This window comes from Saccostrea echinata, unplaced genomic scaffold, assembly GCF_033153115.1.
Source record: "Saccostrea echinata isolate AGI-Se365-2 ecotype Australia unplaced genomic scaffold, CSIRO_AGI_Sech_v1 ptg000056l, whole genome shotgun sequence".
NCBI classification, from domain to species: domain Eukaryota; kingdom Metazoa; phylum Mollusca; class Bivalvia; order Ostreida; family Ostreidae; genus Saccostrea; species Saccostrea echinata.
In genome coordinates, this window is record NW_026889805.1 from 19,061,754 (window position 1) to 19,084,226 (window position 22,473).

Genomic DNA, 22,473 nt, shown 5'->3' on the forward strand with positions numbered 1-22,473 from the left:
GTAAATAAATCTAAGAGTGGTCAGCTTTTTTTTTTTACTATAAGCTTGATATAGTTTATGCATTTACCTGCAAAGAAAAAATGACATCCATGGATAGTACAAGACTGCGATAGAATCTGACAATGAAAAATTAAATTGAAATTAATAGAAATAACTATTTTCATTTTATTTATACCTGTTTCCAACATTCCTCCAAAAGAAATTTCAGTCTTTCTTTACTGCAATTGTCAGTCTACACGATCCATTGTTGAATATCGATGTATTTTTATGGTATTTAAATATGTTTGATAGCATATAGTTTCACTATACTTTTTCATGAGCTAAACGTGTTTCAAATAATCATTCAAAAGAGATTTAAGGAATGAGAGCACCAAATCCCCGCGCCGGCCGGATAAACACGTGGCGTTGTTTGTGATGGAATGTTGTATAGAGTATTGAATGGGTAGCGTTATCTGATTGGCTGAATTGAAGTATGTAATTTTTTACGTTTTAAAGTAAAAATATTAATGTTTGAAATAAATGATGGAATGTAGGAATATTACAGGAAATATAGAAATACCAGGGAAGATTGTAGGAGTGGGGATTGATATTTTAGGCAGAGTGTCATTTACTGCGGATCGCTATAAGTTGTAAACAACTGCAGTTTTGACCTATAAACGCCATGGGACCCTGTATTTTTTCGGGCTTTTTTATAAGCGCTTAGAATAAAGTTTAAAATGATGCCAAGGATTTGTCTGAAATTAAATTAGTATAGTACTGAGAGGGCAAAAGGTTTGTATAGAGTTCTATGGGAAAATAATTAGTGGTCTCTTCCCTATATTAAGTCTGTCTTTACTGCAATTCTCAGTCTACACGATCAATTGTGGAATACCGATCCCGATGTATTTTCATTGTATTTAAACATAAGTTTGTTTGGTAATTGAATATCATCTATACTTATAAATTAATAAATTTTGCAAATAAACTCCGAAACGGGTACACCAGAGTTCTTACTCCCATGAGAATACACTAGATACAAGATGATGTCCGTAAACTTTATTTAGATTTCACTCGCTTAGTAAGAATCATAAATTAAATTAAAAGTCTACTCTCATTTTCTATAAACAGCCATAAAATAGCAAAAACGTGAGTACGGTGGCGTTTCCGGTTGGCGGATCTATGTTACTGGCAATTGTTAATGAAACCGACAACTAGCAATCGTTTATTTATTTCATAAAACGTCACCACTGAATAATTCAATCAAAACTTGATTTAAATGATATAAAAGAAATAAGTTGTGATAACCGATTAAAAAGGGAAATGTGCAAATTATTTTCATCATTCACCGATCTTAATATTGACGGAAGCTTCTAGAACATCATATAGCCCGATGTTAAAAAGAAAAACGATCGAGGCGATTAGCTGCATGAACATAAAAAAGCTTTTGTGTGAATGGTCATTGAAATAATGCTAAATCATTGATAACACTATACATTATGTATATATTTATATATCGAAAGACTATTACATATCTGTAGTAGGTTTTACTAATAAATTTATCGATAAAATTTGTATATATTTCTCACTGAGAGCATCGTGACAACGAACCCGAAGTACAATTTGCGCTTCATAATAAACTTGCTTATATGAAAACAGAAAATTAATGAATAAGTACGTTTTTTACATATCAATAAGGTACATACATATTTATAAACCAAGACCCAAGTACCTCTGAATTTTATACCCCCCCCCCAAAAAAAAATTATCAGTAAAATGTGCATATTCGCTGCTTTTATCCTTGATGGAAATGAAATAAGAGCATCTGAAGTACAATATCCATAACATAGTATAACAGGTTTCTCAATAAACGCCAATTAATGAAATGTTATTTTTCAAGTTTTTACAAAATGGAGGATTGGGGTGGAGAAGTACATCTACAGTACTTCATGCGTGATTTTGATCAAAGTACTTCTTCCTGCTATAAGCCTGTAGGCTGTCAGTAGAAACTACAATATTTTCTGTAGGTAGTGGTACAAATTCAATTCCCGGCGCTTACGCGTGCGGTTTCAAAGTACACTATCATGAGCTCATATTTACATTTGCAAATGCTTTCCTTTATATAACACTATTAAAAGCAATGTGTATCTATATCCGTATAAACACGGGTTCCTCGGGTCATAAACGTTCGACGTAATTTCTCAGTGACGTCATAAAGGGTCGACGCGCAATCAATGGATCAAATATGTGCCGTTGAGTTTGAAAAATAAAACATTTCATGCGTTAAAGATTATAATCAGGAAAATATAAAATATGAATAAGTCATAAATGTAAATATAAGTAATAATGTATCATTTTTAAACATCTATCGGGATATAAATACGGGTTGGTACGAGATCAAATTTACCATAAAGCCCTTCGGGCTTTATGGAATTTGATCTCGTGACCAACCCGTATTTATATCCCGATAGATGTTTAAAAATGATACGAGATCAAATTTACCATAAAGCCCTTTGGGATTTATGGAATTTGATCTCGTGACCAACCCGTATTTATATCCCGATAGATGTTTAAAAAAAGATACATTATTTCTTAAATAAACGTGTATAAATGCTAGTTATCTAAACCCTGCCTCTCAAAAGTCATAAGTTTAATTAAACTGCCTGAGTTATTTTTTGCAAAGCAGATCAAAGGTCAAGTGGATTGTAATACTAGTATTTTTTCATATTTTCTTATTACAAACAGTGCACATGCTAAATAGCATAGACTTACCCCTTAAATATAAAAATTATGCCGTATATCGGCACGGCACTACGAAATGTATCAAGGTCAAAGGTCACGAGATTGGTAACCATGGTAATTAACAAAAGCCATAGTGTCAAGCATTATATATGCAAAATATCAAATCCAGACCTCTCACAATTCTTGAGATATAGGGTGTGACAGACAGACAGACGCCGGCGACACAAAAAGTGTGTTTTGGTCGTCAGTAATGAGATACATAAGAATGATAATGTATGTCGGATCTTACCAGCGTTTTAGAGACCTAGATAACAGGAAAGATAACTCTAAAAAGGCACTTTAATACCAAGGATTTTGAAAATATTGTTTTTCTTTATCAATACATTTCATTTTAATTTCGTATTGTAATTAATTCATTATTGTTTCTTCTATACTGAAGACGTCTTCCCTAATTTTTCAGCCATGTATTTTAGAGAAAATGAGTTATCTTGAATTTTATCTTGATTTTTTTTTTTACAACTTTAATTTCTTTAAAAAAAAAAGTATGTTGAACAGATAAATTTGTTGTTTTGTGAACTTTATTATAAATGTATATGCCATGAAAAGCAAAATTTGTTCTGCTACTAATCAAAGCTCAAATCCTTCTGTGTTCTTTAAAAACATTGAACACGATCACTTTAAGTCCAGGCTTTTTTGACAGAGCGGCTTTTTCAATAAAAATGGAACTCGTAAATTTACTTACCTTGTTATTGGTCATTTGCAATTTTAATTTATTAAAAAACATTCTGATTGTACACACAAGTACCCAAAGTTGATATTAAAAAGATGCTTGAGTTTCTGATTGACAATATCTATGTGGTTTTAGGAGATCAGTACGCAGTTTTACTAAAGGTCGTAAATTTTGTCGTAGACGTAGACGTAAACGTAGACTTTACGAATGAATTTACGTGTGCGTAGATAGCGTTTTACTAAAGGTCGTATCTACGCCCGTAAACGTAGCCTTGCATGTAAAGTTTCTCGTAACTTACGACTGGAACTCTTCGGAAGGAAGGCAAATAAACTATCCTAGTAACGAAAGCTGCGCATGCGTATTAGCTACTTTCGATTACATTGCGAGTCGTCTGCAAGATCATGGATAGAACGAAAGCGAGGAAGCCGAATTGGACGGACATCGAAATGGATGTACTAATGGAGGCATATTGTAACTCCATAAGGATTATTCGAGGTAAATTTTCTCCATCTATTACCTCTGATGCTAAGAAAAGAGCATGGGAAGAGATAACAGAGAGGTTAGTTTTTATTTTGATATTTATTTAGGCCCCATATTTATTTTTTGCATGTATCTGATTCTATTCTATACGTTAAATTTGCAACAATGCAAAAAAATAAATTTATAAACGGCATAAAGAAGATTCCTACTATACATGAATTCAATTGATTAATTATTCAAAAGACACTTCTGTGAGTGAAGACATGTCCATATTAATATATCACACTGTATGCATTAGGCCTAAATCTTTGAAATCGTGTAATGGAAACGTTCCATCAACTGACCAAGCCGTCATAAAATATCATTGAGATTTCACAGTTTTAATTTTTTTCTCAATAAGAGTTGATGTACATAATCCGCCACAATTAGATCCGCAGATTCATTTCAAATAGAAAGCGAAAGTAAACAGAAGGCGATAGTGAGCTGGTGAATCGAAGATGGAGAGAAACCCATATGTATGTTCTCTTATAAAAAATGTATCCATTTAGTATATTCTGATAATATGCCACCCCCTGTTTGTAATGCATGTATGGATTATTACAGGGCGTACTATTTGTCAGTCTGAATATGAATCCTTATCCATGTTTTATCACCATTTCAATTTTCATACAACAAAACAAATATCGTGGATTTCAAAATTATGACGCACTGTAATTAACAAATACGAATAGAAAAATAAACAGCAATACCATGATTCATGGTCACCATGAATACTGAAGACGTATACACTAGCTGGTATACTGTATACCGGTACTAAATACATGTACATATTATATGCCTGTATGCATCCTTGGCAGTGCAAAATTTTCCACTGTATTTACAATATATATATATATATATATATATATATATATCCATTTCAAATATAAAATTTTTATTTTTATCATTATTTCATTAGGTAATTAAAATATTATTAAAATAACTCTTAGCATTAAAATAAATGCAGAGTGAATGCTGTAGCAGTATCATGCAACAGAACATTGGATGAAACCAAAAAGAAAATACAGGATAGTCTGTCCAGTGTGAAAAAGAAGGAGGCTTTCCGAAAGAGAGAAGCATCAAGAACAGGTGGAGGACCCTGTTCAGAAGTGATTTTTAAGCCATGGGAGGTGACTGTGAGTATTTGGTAGTGGATAGAAAGCTTACTATAAAAGTTAAGTAAAAGTGAAATGAGTGAATAAAGTTTATACACAGGATCAAATGAAATGTTCAAAGAACCTGTCTTTAAAGTTTCGCATTTTTAAAAAATTACATCACAAAAGGAATATTTCTAGAAATGAATCACTAATTCATTAAATGGAAACAACATTCTATGTTTTTTATGGAAATAAATTTAAGCTTACATACTAATGTACTTTGATTTTTTTAGCTTCTTGGAACAATTCCACAAGAGATTATACATGGCTTAGAAGGGGCAGCAGATACTAGATCAGATGCAGATCAATGTAATCCCATATTACATTTACATTAGAAATCGCAGTATGAGTTAATTTTTTATGACACCATGAATCTCAAACATTTACTTTCATATACTTAATACATGTACAAAGAACTATATCTGTATGATAGAATTGTTGTATGATATTGCAAATCTAGCTGTAGAATTTTGTAAACATACTGAAATATTATTCTTTTTTATATCTGATGTACAGGTCAACCAAAGGAGACAAACTTTGATTTGAATTGTCCCGGAGCAACAGGGGATTGCAGTGCGACATCTAAGAATGTTTCAGGTCATTGGACTGTATAATACATTTTATTATATGACTGAATAATTCCCATCTCTCTGATTGGCTGAGATCCAACAATTTTAGAAAAATACTATTTTATATTGACCTGCTCGTGATCTTCCAGGTCAATATAAGGAATTATTTATTCTACATTGGACCAAAAATAGATAGGGAAATTCCAGATTGATGCAAATAGTTTAGGAAAGTTAGTTCACTTGCTCATGACATCCACTGATATGAACATAACATTAAGGCACATATATTCTTGGGCGAGGGGTTGGGGGGGGGGGGAGGAGGCCTGTACCTCTCCCCACCTTTTGAGAATGTTAAGTTTTAATTTAAATTTTAAGGATAAAAAATTTCAATGTAAGCCTCCCTCCCCTCAAAAAAGTTGTGGACCTTTACATCCCACCAAATAAAATTTTGATTTGGGAGAATTCTTTTCCTTTTTTTAGGGGGGGGGGGGGAGTCAAAGATTTGTTTTTAGGTAAGTTGTAATTTTTTTTTTCCTTTTAATGCCCCCTTTTCAAAATCAATCCCATATATGTGCCTGATATTTATTTTTTCTACATTGCACCTAAACTAGAATTAAAAATTCCAAAAATAATACATCTGTGTTTTTTTAACCCTGTTTCTCTCATTATGTTTGGCTAGTACTTCAGTATATGTGAAGAAGTAAGATGGCTCGGATTGCTTAATGAGTGTATGTCATTTAATCATTGAATTGTATATTAAAACAATTATTGCTGTTTTTTCTGTCAATACGATGATTTAGCCACCTTCGAAGTACAATACTCACCTCGCCCTTCGGGCTCTGTGAATATTGTACTCCTTAGGTGTCTAAATCATTGTATTGACCTCAAAAACCAGCAATAATTGTATATTGTTTATAGTAACTGTGTTTACAGTCATTGTTGATTTTATAATCAAAATCTACATTTTTTGCCCCCCCCCCCCTCCACCATGAAATTTCACTGTCCAACTATCATGGTCTATTATTTCTTCATTCCATCATATTTAGTTTTTTAGTATTATAATAAAAAATATTCATCATTTTTGATAAAAATTGAAAAGTTACATATAATTGGAATTATCCTTATTTATGAAAGATACATTTTATTTTAATCACATATGCTATCTAATATATAACATCATGATCTGGAAATTTTAGAATGTGTGGTTGACATACATGTAACTTCTGAAGAGTCTTCAACTCCATGTACAGGTATGTATGCATGCATACTTGATATCTGATTCTGACACTAATTCATTCATTTAAGGAATGTTTTTAAGTTTTGTGTGAGTTATTGGTGTGTAAATCACACAGACTTGTCACGTAGGCATATTTCATGAAGCGCGCTAGCGCTTCATGAAAAATATGCTTACGTGCAAGTCTGTGTGATTTACACACCAATAATTCACACTAAACTTAAAAACATTCCTTATATTTACATTTTACAAGTTTAAAAGCACCAATAATATACTCAATATTTGAATTTCTTGCTGCCCTATATTGTTACATTTTTATTAACGTCTCTGTAGCCTCATTGTGACGTCACTTTTACTCGAGTTTCACCGTGTATATTTCTATGCGTGAGTATACACAAAAATGACTTTCAAATCAATTTCACAGTTGGCTTAGTAGAAAACACAGCAAATGTAAATATTATTAAATGATGTTACAACTTTTTATTTAATTATCAGGATTTGCATATAGCATTTAATTGAATATATATACGGTAATAAGATAAACCACCAAGGTTTGTGGTTGGATATTCAATCAAGGGTTTATGGGGATTTACCCCGGGTTGTATTCTATACACCCTTTGGCCTAGGAATAATGAATTTATTTCCTATGTAACAAATAAATTCTTTGTAAACATAAGTCCTATCACGCTACACGCTACTCAATTCCTAAGACAGTTTGCAGGCAAGAAAATTTTATAGACAAGATCTTTCACATCTGTTTTCATTTTTATTTCAGCCTTGCCATCACAAGCATGCAAGAGAAAGAAGAGTATGGAATCAGTAGGAAAGAAGAAGACTGAAGACTATGGTAATAGTTAGCAAAAGAATATCCAGGGTGCATTAATCATAGAAACAAAACATCAAAATTCAAACTTGTGAATATTCTAGTTATTAAATTTCTGAAATAAAATATATATAGCATTAATTGAAATAAAATAAAACTAAGTACAACTGTCACAATTTGTAAGGGAAAAAAGGTCTCAATTTTATTAGTTTCAACTGGTAAACATTTTTAGCACTGACATCAATCTAATGGATTTATTGTAATGTTGTTATGCTTCCTGAGCTGGTTTTTAATATGCCCTTTTTTGCAGAAAATGGAATTAAAGAACTTGTCGATTTGAAAAAGAAAAGATTAGAAGTTGAGGAAAGGAAGGCTCAAGCGCTGGAGAGAGCTGTAGCAATATTGGAGGGATGGCAGAATTTAGAATCAGGATTGTCAGTTCCTTCAGTTATTTTTTAGCTCACCTGAGCTGAAGGCCCAAGTAAGCTTTTCTGATCAAAATTTGTCTGTTGTCTGTCGTTGTCATAGTTGTTATTGTTGCTTTTCACATTTTCATCTTCTCTAGAACCAATGGGCCAATTTCAGCCAAGTTTGGAATAGAGTTTCCTTGGGTAAAGGGGATTCAGATTTGTTAAAATGAAGGGCCACACTCTTTTTCAAGGGGAGATAATTAAGATTCAAAATTGTTCAAATTATAACCCCAAGGGATAGGGCCAGGCCACAACAGGGTGTCAAAGTTCAACATAAGAATATATAGGAAATATCTTTAAAAAAAAATTCTTCTCAAGAATAGCAAAGCCACGATTAATTATATTGGTTTTGAAGCATCCTCAGGTAGTGTAGATTCAATTTTTTCAAATCCTGACCCCGGGTCAGGGTGAGGCTACAATAGGCAGTTACAGTCTTACATAGGAACTTTTCAAAACTGAATGTTTTTTGATTTTTCTAAGCCAATATGCTCAGGTGAGCAATGTGGCCCGTAGGCCTTTCGTTAAATTCTTTGTCATCAACATTTGATTACACTCTGTATATTTTGCCTAAAAAGAAAAACACTTCTCTGTAAAACAATTTTCAAAAAGTTGATACATGTATATGGTTACATTGTTTTTCTCTTCTACGGTACCAGATACTAATGTGAAAATAGACAAGAAAATAATATTTATAGATTATTTATTTTAACTTTAAATTATTAAATTCAAAGGCAAAATACAGCGAGTTCTTCATTATTTCAGTTTGTCCTCCTTTCTACAAAGTAAAACAAATTTTGCTATGAAATAAAAGTTACTTGAACTAAAAAATAACCATCAAAGGCAATTAAATTTTATGCACTTACAGTGCTAAGTTATATCCCGGACAATTTAAGGAGGCTCTAAACACCAAGGAAATTGTGTTTTGGACTTTAAAGAAATATACATGTATCATCTAAAGGTGTCCATGAATACTGAATTTATCTAGTGGGTACCTGTCATTTCCAGGATATGTTAAAAGATAATGAAGTGGTAGTGAAAGAAATCACTGCTGTTTACTTACATTTGGAAAATACCTGCAAATAATGCATTCAATTGCTTTATATTACAGTGTAGTATAATTTACTTTAATAATACTTAAATCTAAATCAAATGGTGATATTCACTGTGTATTTCCGTTTAATTCACATTAATCTATGGGTAGATCACTTTAACTGCATAAAACTAATAGGGAATTAGAACTCTCCTGTGCGCAGTGTTTAGAGTCTCCTTAAATGTTGCCTGTTATTAAATTTACTTAAAATCTTGATGCAATGTGTTGTCTCAGGTCTCTGGCTGACCGCAGAGGTGCTCCTCCATAAACATAGTTGTTGTGTTGTAATACAACTTGACCACCTTGTTGTAAGGGGATTCTCTCCTCAATGGCCTTGTTATGAAGTCTGCAACATGTCTCAATGACAAGTGCACATTTGGTCGGTGTAAATGGCAGACATCCTCCACTCTTGTGAAGACATCTGCAAAGTATGAATGGTTTGATTGATCAAATTCTCAATTTAGCAATTATGAAGGCTAAATTATGATTTAGTATATATTTTACTGCTTTTTCATTTATATATTGTTCATATATGGCTTTTAAGGTAAATATGAGCACTCGTTCTTGATGGAGATAATAGGGAACTAGTTTCTCACGTAAACTAATGATACTTATACAACTTTATGTTACAGATAATATCTAATGGAAGATAATTATGATGTTTTGAAAACTTATCACATGCCTAAACCTGGATTTAAGCACGCCAAATGCCCTCTCTATAACATTTCTTGTCTGGCAGTGAACATGATTATATCTTTCCTCCATTTGAGTAGAAGGGTTACTGAAGGGTGTCATGAGGAAATCTTTCAAAGGGTACCCAGAGTCACCCAGCAGCCATCCGCCTTCTGTCAGGTTAGCCATAATGCCTGGAATGTTGGAGTTTGACATGATGTATGCATCATGCGCACTGCCTGGGAATCGGCAATTGATGTTAAGAAATCTGAAATAAGAGTATAACATCGTATGATCGTAAAGAAAATTAAGCAAGAAGAGAAACAAAATGTTCTCCATTTGAAAATGAATTACAGTAAAACTTGTCTAATTCAGACACTACTGGTTCCAAAGAAAATGACCGGATTACACAACATTTCGGATTAGACAACATTTTAAACAAATAAATTTACTGAAATTGACATAAAGATAATATCGTATTAAGCAAGATTTTGGATTACACATCATCTGGATTAGACAAGGTTTACTGTATATTTGTAGATGGAGTGCATTGTACAAATCGCTAACAATATTTGGATAGACCTCATCTCTGCGTCCACTACCCCTTGGATATTCAGGGCATGAAAGTTCTTTCTTGACACATAGATGTGTTCGTCATCGCTACTCATTCCTTTGATAGGGATAAGCGTCCCGTCTATGGCTCCTACCACGTTGGGGAAACGGGCGATGCAGTAAAATTGTTCTTTCATTTTCCTTAGAGAGATCACTGATGATGGAAATTTAATGTTCTGCAAGTGCTCACAAAGGGCTTGACACACCCTTGGTATACATACAGAGACGAACGATTTCGAAACCCCATGAATGTCTCCAACTTCGGAAAAGAAATCAGCCTTTGCGATGTAACGTAACGTACATAACACCTGAAAAGGAACCATGAGACTTCCTTTTAAAGAAACAAGTCACATTTTTATGCCCCGCCATGAATATGGCATATAGTGTTTGTCATGTCCGTCTTCCGTCCTTCCGTCTGTCCTTCCGTCGCGCTTTGCGTTTAGCTCAGTTCAAAGCTCATTTTCAAAGAAACTATCCAAGATATTTTCATCAAACTTCATATGCTGATAGATATTGATGTGAGCTATGCAACTGGATCAACATTTTTTGACCTTGACCTTTCCTTTGACCTTAACCTCACTTTTCTTAAATTAGTGTCAAACTTCATATGCCATACATACTGATGTAAGCAATTCAACTGCATCAACATTTTTGACCTTGACCTTTCATTTGACCTTGACCTCACTTTTATCAATTTGTGTTTAACTCAGTTTTAAAGAAACCATTCATAGTATTTTTAATTATCAAACTTCATATGCTAATACATACTGATGTAAGCTTTTCAACTGCATCAATATTTTTTCACCTTGACCTTTCCTTTGACCTTCACTTCATTTATTTTAAATTAGTGTTTAGCTCAGTTTTTAATAAACCATTCAAAATATTTTTATCAAACTTAATATGCTGATACGTATATGTAAGAACTATTAAACTGTATCAAAAATGTTTGACCTTAAATGTTCCTGTGACCTTGACCAAATTTTTCTTAAATTTGCATTTTGCTTAGTTTTAAAGAAACCATTTAAGGTATATTTTTATGTAAGCTTTTGCACTCATACATAATTTGGTGAGAATTTATCATCTATATCCAACTTTTTAGATTTCAATTTTAAAGAAAGTATTCAAGATATTTTCATCAAATTTCATACACTAATACAAATTTTCATGCTGCATTACTAATATACCCTCGGCGGGGCATTCATGTTCTATGGACATATTTCTAGTTACATTTATATACGTATGGCACCGTGGCATATTTCTGCCCCCAACATGCAAAATAAATTATTTAAATAATATAAGATATGAGTATTTTTACTTGCACTCAATTTGTATTGGCATTAAGTTTATTTACATCTAGTGTCATTACAGTGTACAGTTTTCCTTTGATATGTGTAGCATATCAGAATTTTGTTTATGTAAGTTTAAAATTATGTTTTTTTAATTCTTATACAGCTTTAATAATGAAATATAGGTTGATAAATAAAAGTTATATAAACAAATTAAATTACAAAAGTGTCTGTGTTAATTTAATTGACAATTTTGTTAAATTAATTTTTTTTCCCGCTAAAACTCTGTTTAGCGATTGGTGCAGACCTATCACTTGACTGGCAGGCGCAGATCCAGGAATTTTTTTCCGGGGGGGGGGGGGAGGGTCCATCCCAGTCAAAAAAAAAATCCAACCGAAAATTTCTTGACAAGCAAAAAAAAAAAAGACAAAAACAAAAACAAAAAAAAAAAAACATAAGCAAAAAAAAAAAAAAAAAACAAAACAAAAAAAAACCTAACTAAATAACCCCCCCCCCCAAAAAAAAGAAAAAAACAAAACAAAACAAAACAAAAACAAACAAAATTAAAAAAAAACAAACAAACAAAATTTAAAAAAAAATTAATTCCATTTCCAAACGTATCAGTTTGCTTCAGTATATACCTTTAATAACTATGCAAATTCAAGGAGGGGTCCGGACCCCCGACCCCCCTCTAGATCAGCGCACGACTGGTGACCATTGGCAGGTTTTTGAATTTCTTATGGTGTTGGTCACTCCTGTTCCGTGCTGTTGTTCCAGCAGGTTGTATTAAAAGTCTATTTTATTTTTAGAATTTTTAGATTTTCAGTCATTGTATTTTTGACGTTTTGTTTGATATTTAACTTTGAAGTTAAAGTATTGGTTTAGGATAAGATTTCGGCATTTCTATATTTTCAGTAGTTAAAATCTTGCATGTTTAATTCTTTTAGAGCAGCACAGCACTTTATAAAATATATCTAAAAAATTATTGGAAAGCCTAAATTCCATAATTTTGGGAAGTCTTTTGTTAATTGTACTTTGTAAATATACCTGTAAATAATTTTTAAGTAATGTGCTAAACTTTGATAAGAAATTAAATAGGTTTAGTTGATATCACTTTATAAATTAAATTTATACTGTCTAGTAAGCTTTTATGACATATGAGTTCATAAGTTAAAATACGCATTTAAATGAGAGAGAAGATATTTTATGACTGGTGTTTCCTATTATTCTGAGAACACAAGAATAATGTATATATCTACAATGTCTTGTGCATGAAATTTTAGCAAGGCCAGGAATACATATATCAATTTATTTATACATGCAGCTATATGGATGATGAGTACGACCTAGCTGCTTTGAACTTAACAACATGTGTTATATATAGTGTTTTATAACTTGAATATATACAAAACTGAGGTTTACATGTAAAATAAAAGAATTTATGTAAATGGGGCCAGAAGAAAAGAACCTTGTAATTTTAATGTGGTTTTGTGTAGATTGTGAGCCCCCCCCCACCCCCCTTAAAATGTTTGCCGTCTTCGTGAAAAAAAATTCAATACAAAAATTGAACCCACTTAAAGGTTATCTTTGCATTGAACGAAACATAGCGTTGCTCATGTAAGCCTAACGTTAGATTTAAACTTAGAAAAAAAAAAACACACACACACACAGTGCATGTATAAGAACACGTGTGTACATGTGTTATGTAAAGAATGAATGCTCTATCAACAAGAAAAACAGGTTTTTGTTTTTTCCTTAATTTTTAACAACATAAGGGCACTATTTTTTCTTAATAATTTCCTTGAAATATATTCTGTGGGGTAACAAAAGTGAAACATTTATCCGTTTAATATATAAATATCTAGCTACTTCTGCCGGAATGTTTGTTTCCTAGACCTAACGATTCCTTGTTTAGAAACTCCCGTTGCCATAGGATGTGACATGGATGCGCTTTCAGTTTCAATGTTTACAATATTACCTGCAACTGAGTGGGGATGGCATGAGATCTTTGCGTATATGGTCGTAGTTGCTCGTCCACCCCATCAATCATGTCAAAAATTACTCTTCGAGGGAAACGGTACCTCGAAATGAGCTCCGAATCATTCAAGGAGTCCAGTGGTTGGCTCCTATCGCGGAAAACACGCTGTTGTCTTAAGGAACGCTGCATAATTAAAATTGTCGCCATTTTTATTTACGCTAAGTGTTTTTCTACGACTGCTATAGGGCACACGTAGATTTTGACGTAAATCTACGTTAAATCGTAAGATACGACCTTTAGTAAAACGCAAAATCGACGTAAGTTACGGCGACGTCTACGTTTACGTCTACGTTTTGACTTACGACCTTTAGTAAAACTCGGCACAGGTCTTCCACCAATCTGTTGGAATACCCATGGGTACCAATTGCGCCCCGTTATTAGTAGACCTATTTTTGTGTATATATATATATATATTGTGTATATATACAGATTCTGTGTGAGGACGATCGATATGTTTGAAAAAATATCGAAATATCGCAAAAAAAAATTCTGACTTATGTTTTTCTATGTGTACCTAACATGTTGGGTTTATTATACAAAATACACTAAATATAGATACAAAGATATATAGATACAAATATGAAATTCATAATAATTAACACAACTTGTGTAAAATAATTTTGCTTTATCACAGATATACAACTTCTTTAAATAAAGTTTTCTTAATATCGTATCTTGGCTCAAATATTGTGATACATATCGTATAGTGGCTCAAATATCGTGATACATGTCGAAATAGAAAACACTGTATCGTCCCAGCCCTAAAAATCTTATACATAAGAAAAAGAAATCTCTTGCTGTGGCCTTCAACTCGACATTTAGATAGATCGACGAACGTATTATCAATTAACAATAGTTATTTCATTCATATGTCGACATGATATATCCCAGTGAGCTTGAAATAAAAAAATACCACAGAATCTGATACGTGTTTCATATTTGGATATTTTAATAGAAAAAGACGTTAATGGTAATCTGACAACCAAGCTTTATGATAAACGTGATGATTTTAACTTTCCAATCGTCAACTTCCCTTACTTACCAGGTATACACCAATATACCCTCGTCTCCTGCATATGGGTGGTGTCACCAAGAGGGTTCAAAGTTTTACATAGGAATATAAAGGAAACAACCTTGTATCCTATGGTAGTGTAGATTCAATTTAGTGAAATCATGACGGCGGGGGGGGGGGGGGGTAGGATGAGGTCACCATGGGAGATCAAAGAACGGCAAAATCACGATTAGTCATATTAACAGGGGATCAAAGTTATACAAAGGAATATAAAAGATAAATCTATAAAAATTTTCTTCTTAAAAACAGCAAAGCCATTATTAGTCATATTATTTCAGAGGCATCCTTAGGTAGTGTAGATTCAAGCCTATTCTAATCATAACATCCCCCCCCCCCCGAACCACTTTAATATTTAATTTTTTTTTCAAAACTGAACTGATTTCTACTTTTCTCCAAGCCATAGTGCTCAGGTGAGCGACTTGGCCCATGGGCCTTTTGTTAACAATTATTCAGAAAGAGTTATCTTTCTAAGGCATAAAAAAAAGATGCACAACACAATGTATTCATTAAAAAACAAGAATAGTAAACATTTTTATTAAACTATGAAACTATGACTACGTAAAATAACTGCTGTGACAAGTTTTACCTTTTAGGTTTTTTTCTAGCTGTCTTGTTAGTTCACTCAATCACTGTACAGTAACAGTAGTCCCTCGTGGTAACACCTGGAATCAACAATTCCACTTATATACTTATTTTTAAGTTTGATTGTAAACTCAAAGAATTTATTGAAGAGATATTAACAAATATATGTGATAGGTTTGCAATACAAATTTAAACCTCAAACATAATATCCAGTATATTAACCGATCTCATTTCTTCTTTGAAACTGATTATTTAAAATCCTGAAGTTTTTTATGGGATTTTTCCTTTATACGTTTTTCTCTGATACACCTAAACTGAACAAAATATAGATATTCAAAAACATTGTAAGGCTTCAAATCTAAAACTTGAGAAAAACTGTTTAGATTCCCCTTATTTACTAGAAATTTACCTTATTTTCGGCTTCTATTTTTTTTCCATCCGCCCCCTGAAATATTTGTCGAAATTTAAGATGTCCCAGTTTTGCTTCCTTAACAAAAGATGTTTGTGAAACACTTATGCCCCCCCCCCTGGAATTTTTCTAAGTTTAAGGGGCATAACGCTGTCAAAATTGGCTCGATCGTACCCAAAACAAAACTTGACCTAGATATTCTTCTGATAAATCTGTATATCAAATTTCATTTTAGTATGTGCAACCTCTGGGAAGAAAATGAACGGAAATGTTGGTCGACCGACAGACAACAGCAAAGTAATATGCCCTCCCTTATTAAAAGGGGGCATAAATATATGCCCTCCCTTCTTAGGAGGGGGCATAAATATAAAGCGTCTTTTATAGTGTTCTCTAGCTTAGAATGCCATTTGTTCGTTTTGCTGTGTGAGAGAAAGGGTCACTGCAAAATGAATTAGCATTTGGTTTGAATTTCCTAAAGACCGAAGGTCAGGGTCTTGCTTGTCGAATCAGGTGGTGTTCTCTGTTCCTCTTTTAAAAAATTAACTTTTTAAGTGTTCATTAATTTATTCAATTTTTGGTGGGATAGTTAGGTTAAGATTAAAAGCACAGGTTAGACCTGTAAAGAAGCACTGAGCTGTATTTACACGTATATTCAGTGAAACGAAATCATAGTGTACATCACAAAGGAAAGATGAGTGTTCAGTATACCATTGTGTGTTATTGTAGCTATGGCTTATCAACACATCAAGGATGCAAGCGTCTCCATATGAGTGAAAAATTCTCCAGTGTTTAATTCACGTTAAACAACAAACAATCAATCAAGGATGCCGAAGAATATTTAAACTCAATGCTAAAGCAATCTACATTTTCTTACAAGAGGATTTCCTCAGCGGGGAAGAAGGATACTTCAGAAAATGAGGAAATCAGATGTGCTTTAGCATCGATTTAACAATCAATCCTAAGGAGTTACAAAGGATGATATAAGGAAAATAAGTAAAATATAGTGGCCGACTTTAAGGATTGTATGTTGTTTTAATCCCGTTCGAGAATTTTTCACTCACATAGAGATGACACCATATACCGGTGAAGGGCTTCAGATTTAGACCTTTATTCGGCAATCAGGGCCATTGAGCAGTGAGGGATCTTTATCATGCAAACGCCTATCGTGACACGGGGCCTCGGTTTTTAAGGTCTCATCCAAAGGACCCGCAACTTTCAATTCAGAGTGCCGAGCGCTTGGCGAAGGAATAGTTGCTTCCTAATTTTAGCTCTACTGGTCAGAGACAAGAGGAGCTTATGCGTCCGTCCGTCTGTCTGTCAAGCTGTCCGTCCCTCTGTAAACAATTTTTCAAAACGCTACTCCTCCTACAGTTTTGGTCTGATTTCAATATAACTTTGCACACAAATACACAACACTAAGATATATAATTATTTTTTTTTATTGGTTTTTGATTTCGATGAACGGCGTTGCCATGGTTATTAAAAATAGAAATGTCCTTGAAATACTTTCAAAATGCTACTTTTCCTACAGTTTTAGTCTGATTTTAGTATTACTTGGCACACAAGTAGACTACACTAAGATACATAACGCTTTGTATCAGTTTTGGATTTCGATGAACAGTGTTGCAATGGTCACTGAAAGTAGAAAGTTTCTTGAAATACTTTCAAAATGCTACTCCTCCTATACTTTTTTCTGATTTCAGTATTACTTGGCATACAAGTAGACTACACCGAAATACTGTAAACCAACTTTTATTCGCGACGACTTTATTTCGCGATTTCCCGGGGGTAAACTAGTTCGCGACGATAAATTTTCGCGATCAAGCCTTTTTTGGGTCTGTTGTTAATAGAAAGAGAGACTTTAAGGAGAGGTTCGCTGCGAGAAATATTCGCGATGACGATGCTCTCGCGAACATAATTGTCGATTTTGTTGAATGAGATCTCCATGGTTACTTAAAGCAAAATTTCTGAAAAATTGTTTTAATTGGCTACTCCTCCTACAGTTTTAGTCTGATTGCAATAAGTCTTGCCACAAAAAGAGACTAAACCAAGGATCATTATTCTATTTATTGCTGTTGCAAAGTTTCAAGTCGCTACTTTTATCTTCCTTTATAAGTACAGCCAGTAGAGCTGCAGTCTCGTCAGAGACTTCTGGTTTATCGACATACATGTAGGTTAGTCACGGCCGTGATTCGAACAGACGACTTTCCGATCACGGAACATGCGCTCTACCAACTGAGCTTCCGTGAAGGCCCTACTTTAAGGAAGATGTCAAGAAGTTACCAATGAAGAGTTGACCGTTCCTATAAAGGAAGAGGTTCCGAAAGATCTGAAACCAGAGGTCAAAGTGGAACCGATGTTGCAGAAAGAACAGCAGATGTTGCCAAAAAAAGGAAACAGCTTTCAGGCAAAGTGGATGGGGTTACGATGGACAATGATACCAATATCGAAAAATTGTTAAAACTAAAAAATAAATAAATAAATAACTTCACTGGAGACCAAACTGGAGGAAGTAAACAAAGTTGCCAGCACAGAATTAAGATCACCGATACCAACCAGCAGTACTCCCAAAACAATAACATCAAGATTCTTAACTGGCCAGAATACCAAGGCCAAAAGCTGAAAGAAGAGTTACTATGAACTAAAGTGGCAAGAATAAGGGTTATACATGTACCTTCGATCAGCTGGGACATCAGTGCCATCCATACTATTCCATCCAGTCATTAACACCACCTGTGCCCCCGTGATTGTCAAGTTCAATACTGCAGAGATGAGATAATCATTTATTACAAAGAGGTGAGAAAATAAGCTTTTACAAAGAGGAAAAAGTCAAAAGGAAAACAGTCATCTTGTGGCCAGTGCATTGTACTTTATTATTTAGAGAACGAGACGAGTTCTTTATCGGGGTGGACGAATGTGCAGCACAAGTCTCATGTATTTACGAGGTCGATTTCTCTAAATGATTTGTGACAGGATTCAATCAAAATAAGCACCTCCCAGTTTTGCATTGTGTAAGCTGTATCCGCGGACAGCGTAGAATAGCCGTGTTTCGAGTTATGCCGGAACACCGTTTTTATTCCCCGTTTAGTCACGCCGATCACGTGATTTTAGGAAAATGTTCCACAGGGTCACTTCCGGTTTACATTCGAGTCGGGTTGTTTACTTTAGTTACGCCTGAAATCGAGATTATGTACACCTGAAATCGTCTATTTATGTGTGTAATATAATGTGTTTACCATGAAGGTAAAAATATATTTTAATATACGTTTATTTGAAATATCTAGGGTTCTCCTTTCTGAGTCAAAACCAGTTCTTGTACATGTGTCCCTCGATATCAGTATCAGTTATGTAATTTTGGAAATAATACATAGTAAAAACGCTGTTTAACGACTACTTTGTTGTATTTTACTCTATAAGTTGTTCTTCATTCTAGAACATGTAGTGTCAACATGCGTTGTCGTAAATTGTCAATTGGGCGGAATTGTAGCAACTGTAAAAAAAAAGGGGGGGGTGAAAAAAAGACTTTACATAAAAGTGTTGTGTCCTCTATAAACAAAGTTCTTAATGTATATAGGATTGTTACACATATTTAAACATTATTCCAATATGTATTGAAATCGAAATTCATTGTAAAAAGCCTGACAATTGGGTACATCATCTCAAAAGTCATCATTTCAGGATTTGTTTATATTCCAAATACCATGCACAAGATCAAAGCATTTTAATGCTAGAATTTTTTTTTTTTTTTTGGGGGGGGGGGGGGGGGAGACTTGTTCGGTTTCTTAAACAATCAATATAAACATGTAAAATCCCTTTACTCAATAAATCAGATTGAAAAAATATTTTGCTACTGCTTGACACTAAAATTATCCAAGATCTCCAATGATGTATGACTGAGAAAATACATGTACCTTGTATTAAGTGTACCAAACTTGACACTAGAATTCAAACTAAAGTTGAGTGTACTGCCTTAATGGTGGTCAAGATTCTGCACAGAAAATCAACTGTGTAATATTTAAACATCTACACACAATTGTAACTGGAAAGAAGAAAAATGTGACGGACCAGACCAGGATTCAAAACCCAGGCACTTGCATCACTAGTCAAGTGTTCTACCAACTGAGCTATCTGGCTACCAGCAACTGAACCTAACTACCGGGTAACTGCCACACACTCAATAACCTGCAATGTTGCTGAAATGCCATGTACCAATATGCACGTTTTATCAATTTACAATATCTCATGTCCATACACATATACAGTGAAAGTATAATTTATATTTTGAAGATATTTTTTTATTGTAGGTTTAGAACATATTTTTGAGAAAAATAAACAAACAAAAAACATTTAGCAACATACAAAACAGTTCCTCAATGTATTCAAAATTGTTTCATTCAGATACTAAGACCACCTGAGAGTATTATAAAGCAAACAAAAATAATGTCCAACTGTTCTGCAATTTTATTTGCATGTTTCACCGCAATCCAATATTTTTTCTATGATAAGCCAGAAATCATATCTATGCTGACACGGTGGAGAAGTGCACAGTAAGTTTTAAGGTTTAAGACACACAGCAATCTTCTGATTGGCAGGACTTAAGCAAGCTCTTCTCCTAAAACATAAAAATGGGTATCAGCCTAAAAAATCTTGCTAAATATATGTGTACTCTATACAAAATTTAGCACAATAATTTATTAAATGTACTTCATTTTATCAAATTTAAAAAAATTAAAGATGAGGATTCTGTCTTGTATATTTTATTGTCTAGTCCATGAGAATTTACTCAAACACTGAGAATACAGAGAATTTTTATACTATTATATATACATTACATTATGAGGATTTAATACAGCAGACATTGATTTTTCATTAGCAGGTATACATATTATCAATCTTGTGAAAATCATAACTTACACAAAACTTTCAAAGCCATACCTTACAGATGCAATGAGGTGATCTGTCATAGTGGTACTCCAGCAACATCCTGCATGCAGACCTTTTTCGTTAACTATATATGGTAGAATATGAGTGTTCTTTTCTATACTTCTTCTTGTCAGGGAACGTACTTTCCTGGAAGCATTGTAAAGCTACATGTACTTTACTGATCAGATTACCCCCCCCCCCCACTTTTTATATAAATCATAATTTGAAACAGTTATTCAATACTTTTCCTTAAAAGACCTAGTATGACTTATCTCAATGATATTTGTAATGGACACGGTCAAGTTTCATGTATATATAGTTATACTTAGGCCTTAGCTCTATCTTTTAAATTTATCAGTGCTTCTGTGTGGAGTTCTCTAAAATTCATTTACAACTAGTTACAAAATTGTAGCTGTCTGGGAAATAACATTATGACAAACATCTCTGTTGTGTCAATGTCCTCATTAATTAAGTTAACTGAAACTGAAATATATGTTTTTAATGTTATTTGTTCAACTTTACATTATTTCTTAAAGGTGCTTGGACACAGATTTGAAGTTAATATTTTCTCAGATTTTCTGTATAATATCATGACTTATATGTTGCTATAGCATTTCATACTAAAATATAATAAAAATCTTATTTCATGTCGAAGTTATTGAAACTTCAAATTTCTGGACGCGTTTGATTGACACATCCTTGCACTTTCACAATTTTTAATTTTATTCTTAATACTGAAGAAAAGTGGCAGTTTTGTTGTGTATTAATGAAAAGTAAATTACAACTATAATCCAGAAAATTCAGAGTAGAAATGTTCGAAAGCAAAACCCACTCACAGTATTGTCAGTACGTGCTCAGTGGTGCTTGCAGACTTTAACAATTGAACACACACCCGGTGAATCGTAAACATTAACAATAACAGAGCTCGTGCCCTGTATACAGAAACAGTTTACGTTTCACGGGTGTATTCAATTTGTTAAACTCTGTACACAACACTGAGCACGACGATATTAGTGAGGGGGTTTGCTTTCGCACATTTCTACTCTGAATTTTCTGGATTATAGATGTAATGTTTTTCATTAATACAAAACAAAATCGCTTCTTTTCTTAAATATTAAGGATAAAGATAAAATTTGTGAAAGTGCAAGGATGTGTTAATCAAACGCGTCCAGGAATTCGTAGTTCCAATATATTTCCAGATAAAATAAGTTTTTAACTATATTTTCGTGTGAAATGCTATTGCAATATATAAGTCGTGATATTATACAGAAATTTTGAGAAAATATTAACTTCAAATCTGTGTCTAAGCACCTTTAAAAATAAAAGTGAAATCTTAGCCCCCCCCCCCCCCCCCCATCTCCCGTGTAACACTTTCAAACTGCATTTCGTTTAAAGATACATGTATTATAGAACAAGTAACTTCATCAGTTTTCCATTATTTTTTAAAATTATTATCCAATATTGTTGGCCCTGCTTTCAATAAAACAATTTGATTTCCGTACTTTGCTCAGTCGCACCTGTAGATCTGCTGCAATTGACGTCTGGTCGAGTTTTTCAACGAGGACAACA

At 33.5% G+C, this 22,473-nt stretch overlaps 2 protein-coding genes across 2 annotated transcripts; one reads left to right on the forward strand and one right to left on the reverse strand.

Moving 5' to 3' along the window:
- The first annotated feature begins 3,849 nt into the window (after nucleotides 1-3,849).
- On the forward strand, nucleotides 3,850-5,738 carry LOC133173481 (nuclear apoptosis-inducing factor 1-like). The gene is made up of 4 exons (XM_061308467.1): nucleotides 3,850-4,007; nucleotides 4,935-5,103; nucleotides 5,358-5,433; nucleotides 5,641-5,738. Exons 1-4 carry the CDS (start codon nucleotides 3,850-3,852, stop codon nucleotides 5,736-5,738), a joined length of 501 nt encoding a protein of 166 aa, XP_061164451.1.
- Nucleotides 5,739-8,950: 3,212 nt separating this feature from the next.
- Nucleotides 8,951-14,065, reverse strand: LOC133173007 (putative nuclease HARBI1). Its single transcript, XM_061307884.1, has 4 exons — nucleotides 13,859-14,065; nucleotides 10,565-10,902; nucleotides 9,515-9,731; nucleotides 8,951-8,995 (listed from the first exon to the last, which is right to left on the reverse strand). The coding sequence occupies exons 1-3, from the start codon at nucleotides 14,063-14,065 to the stop codon at nucleotides 9,515-9,517; spliced, it is 762 nt and encodes a 253-aa protein (XP_061163868.1). The 3' UTR covers nucleotides 8,951-8,995.
- Nucleotides 14,066-22,473: the final 8,408 nt, after the last annotated feature.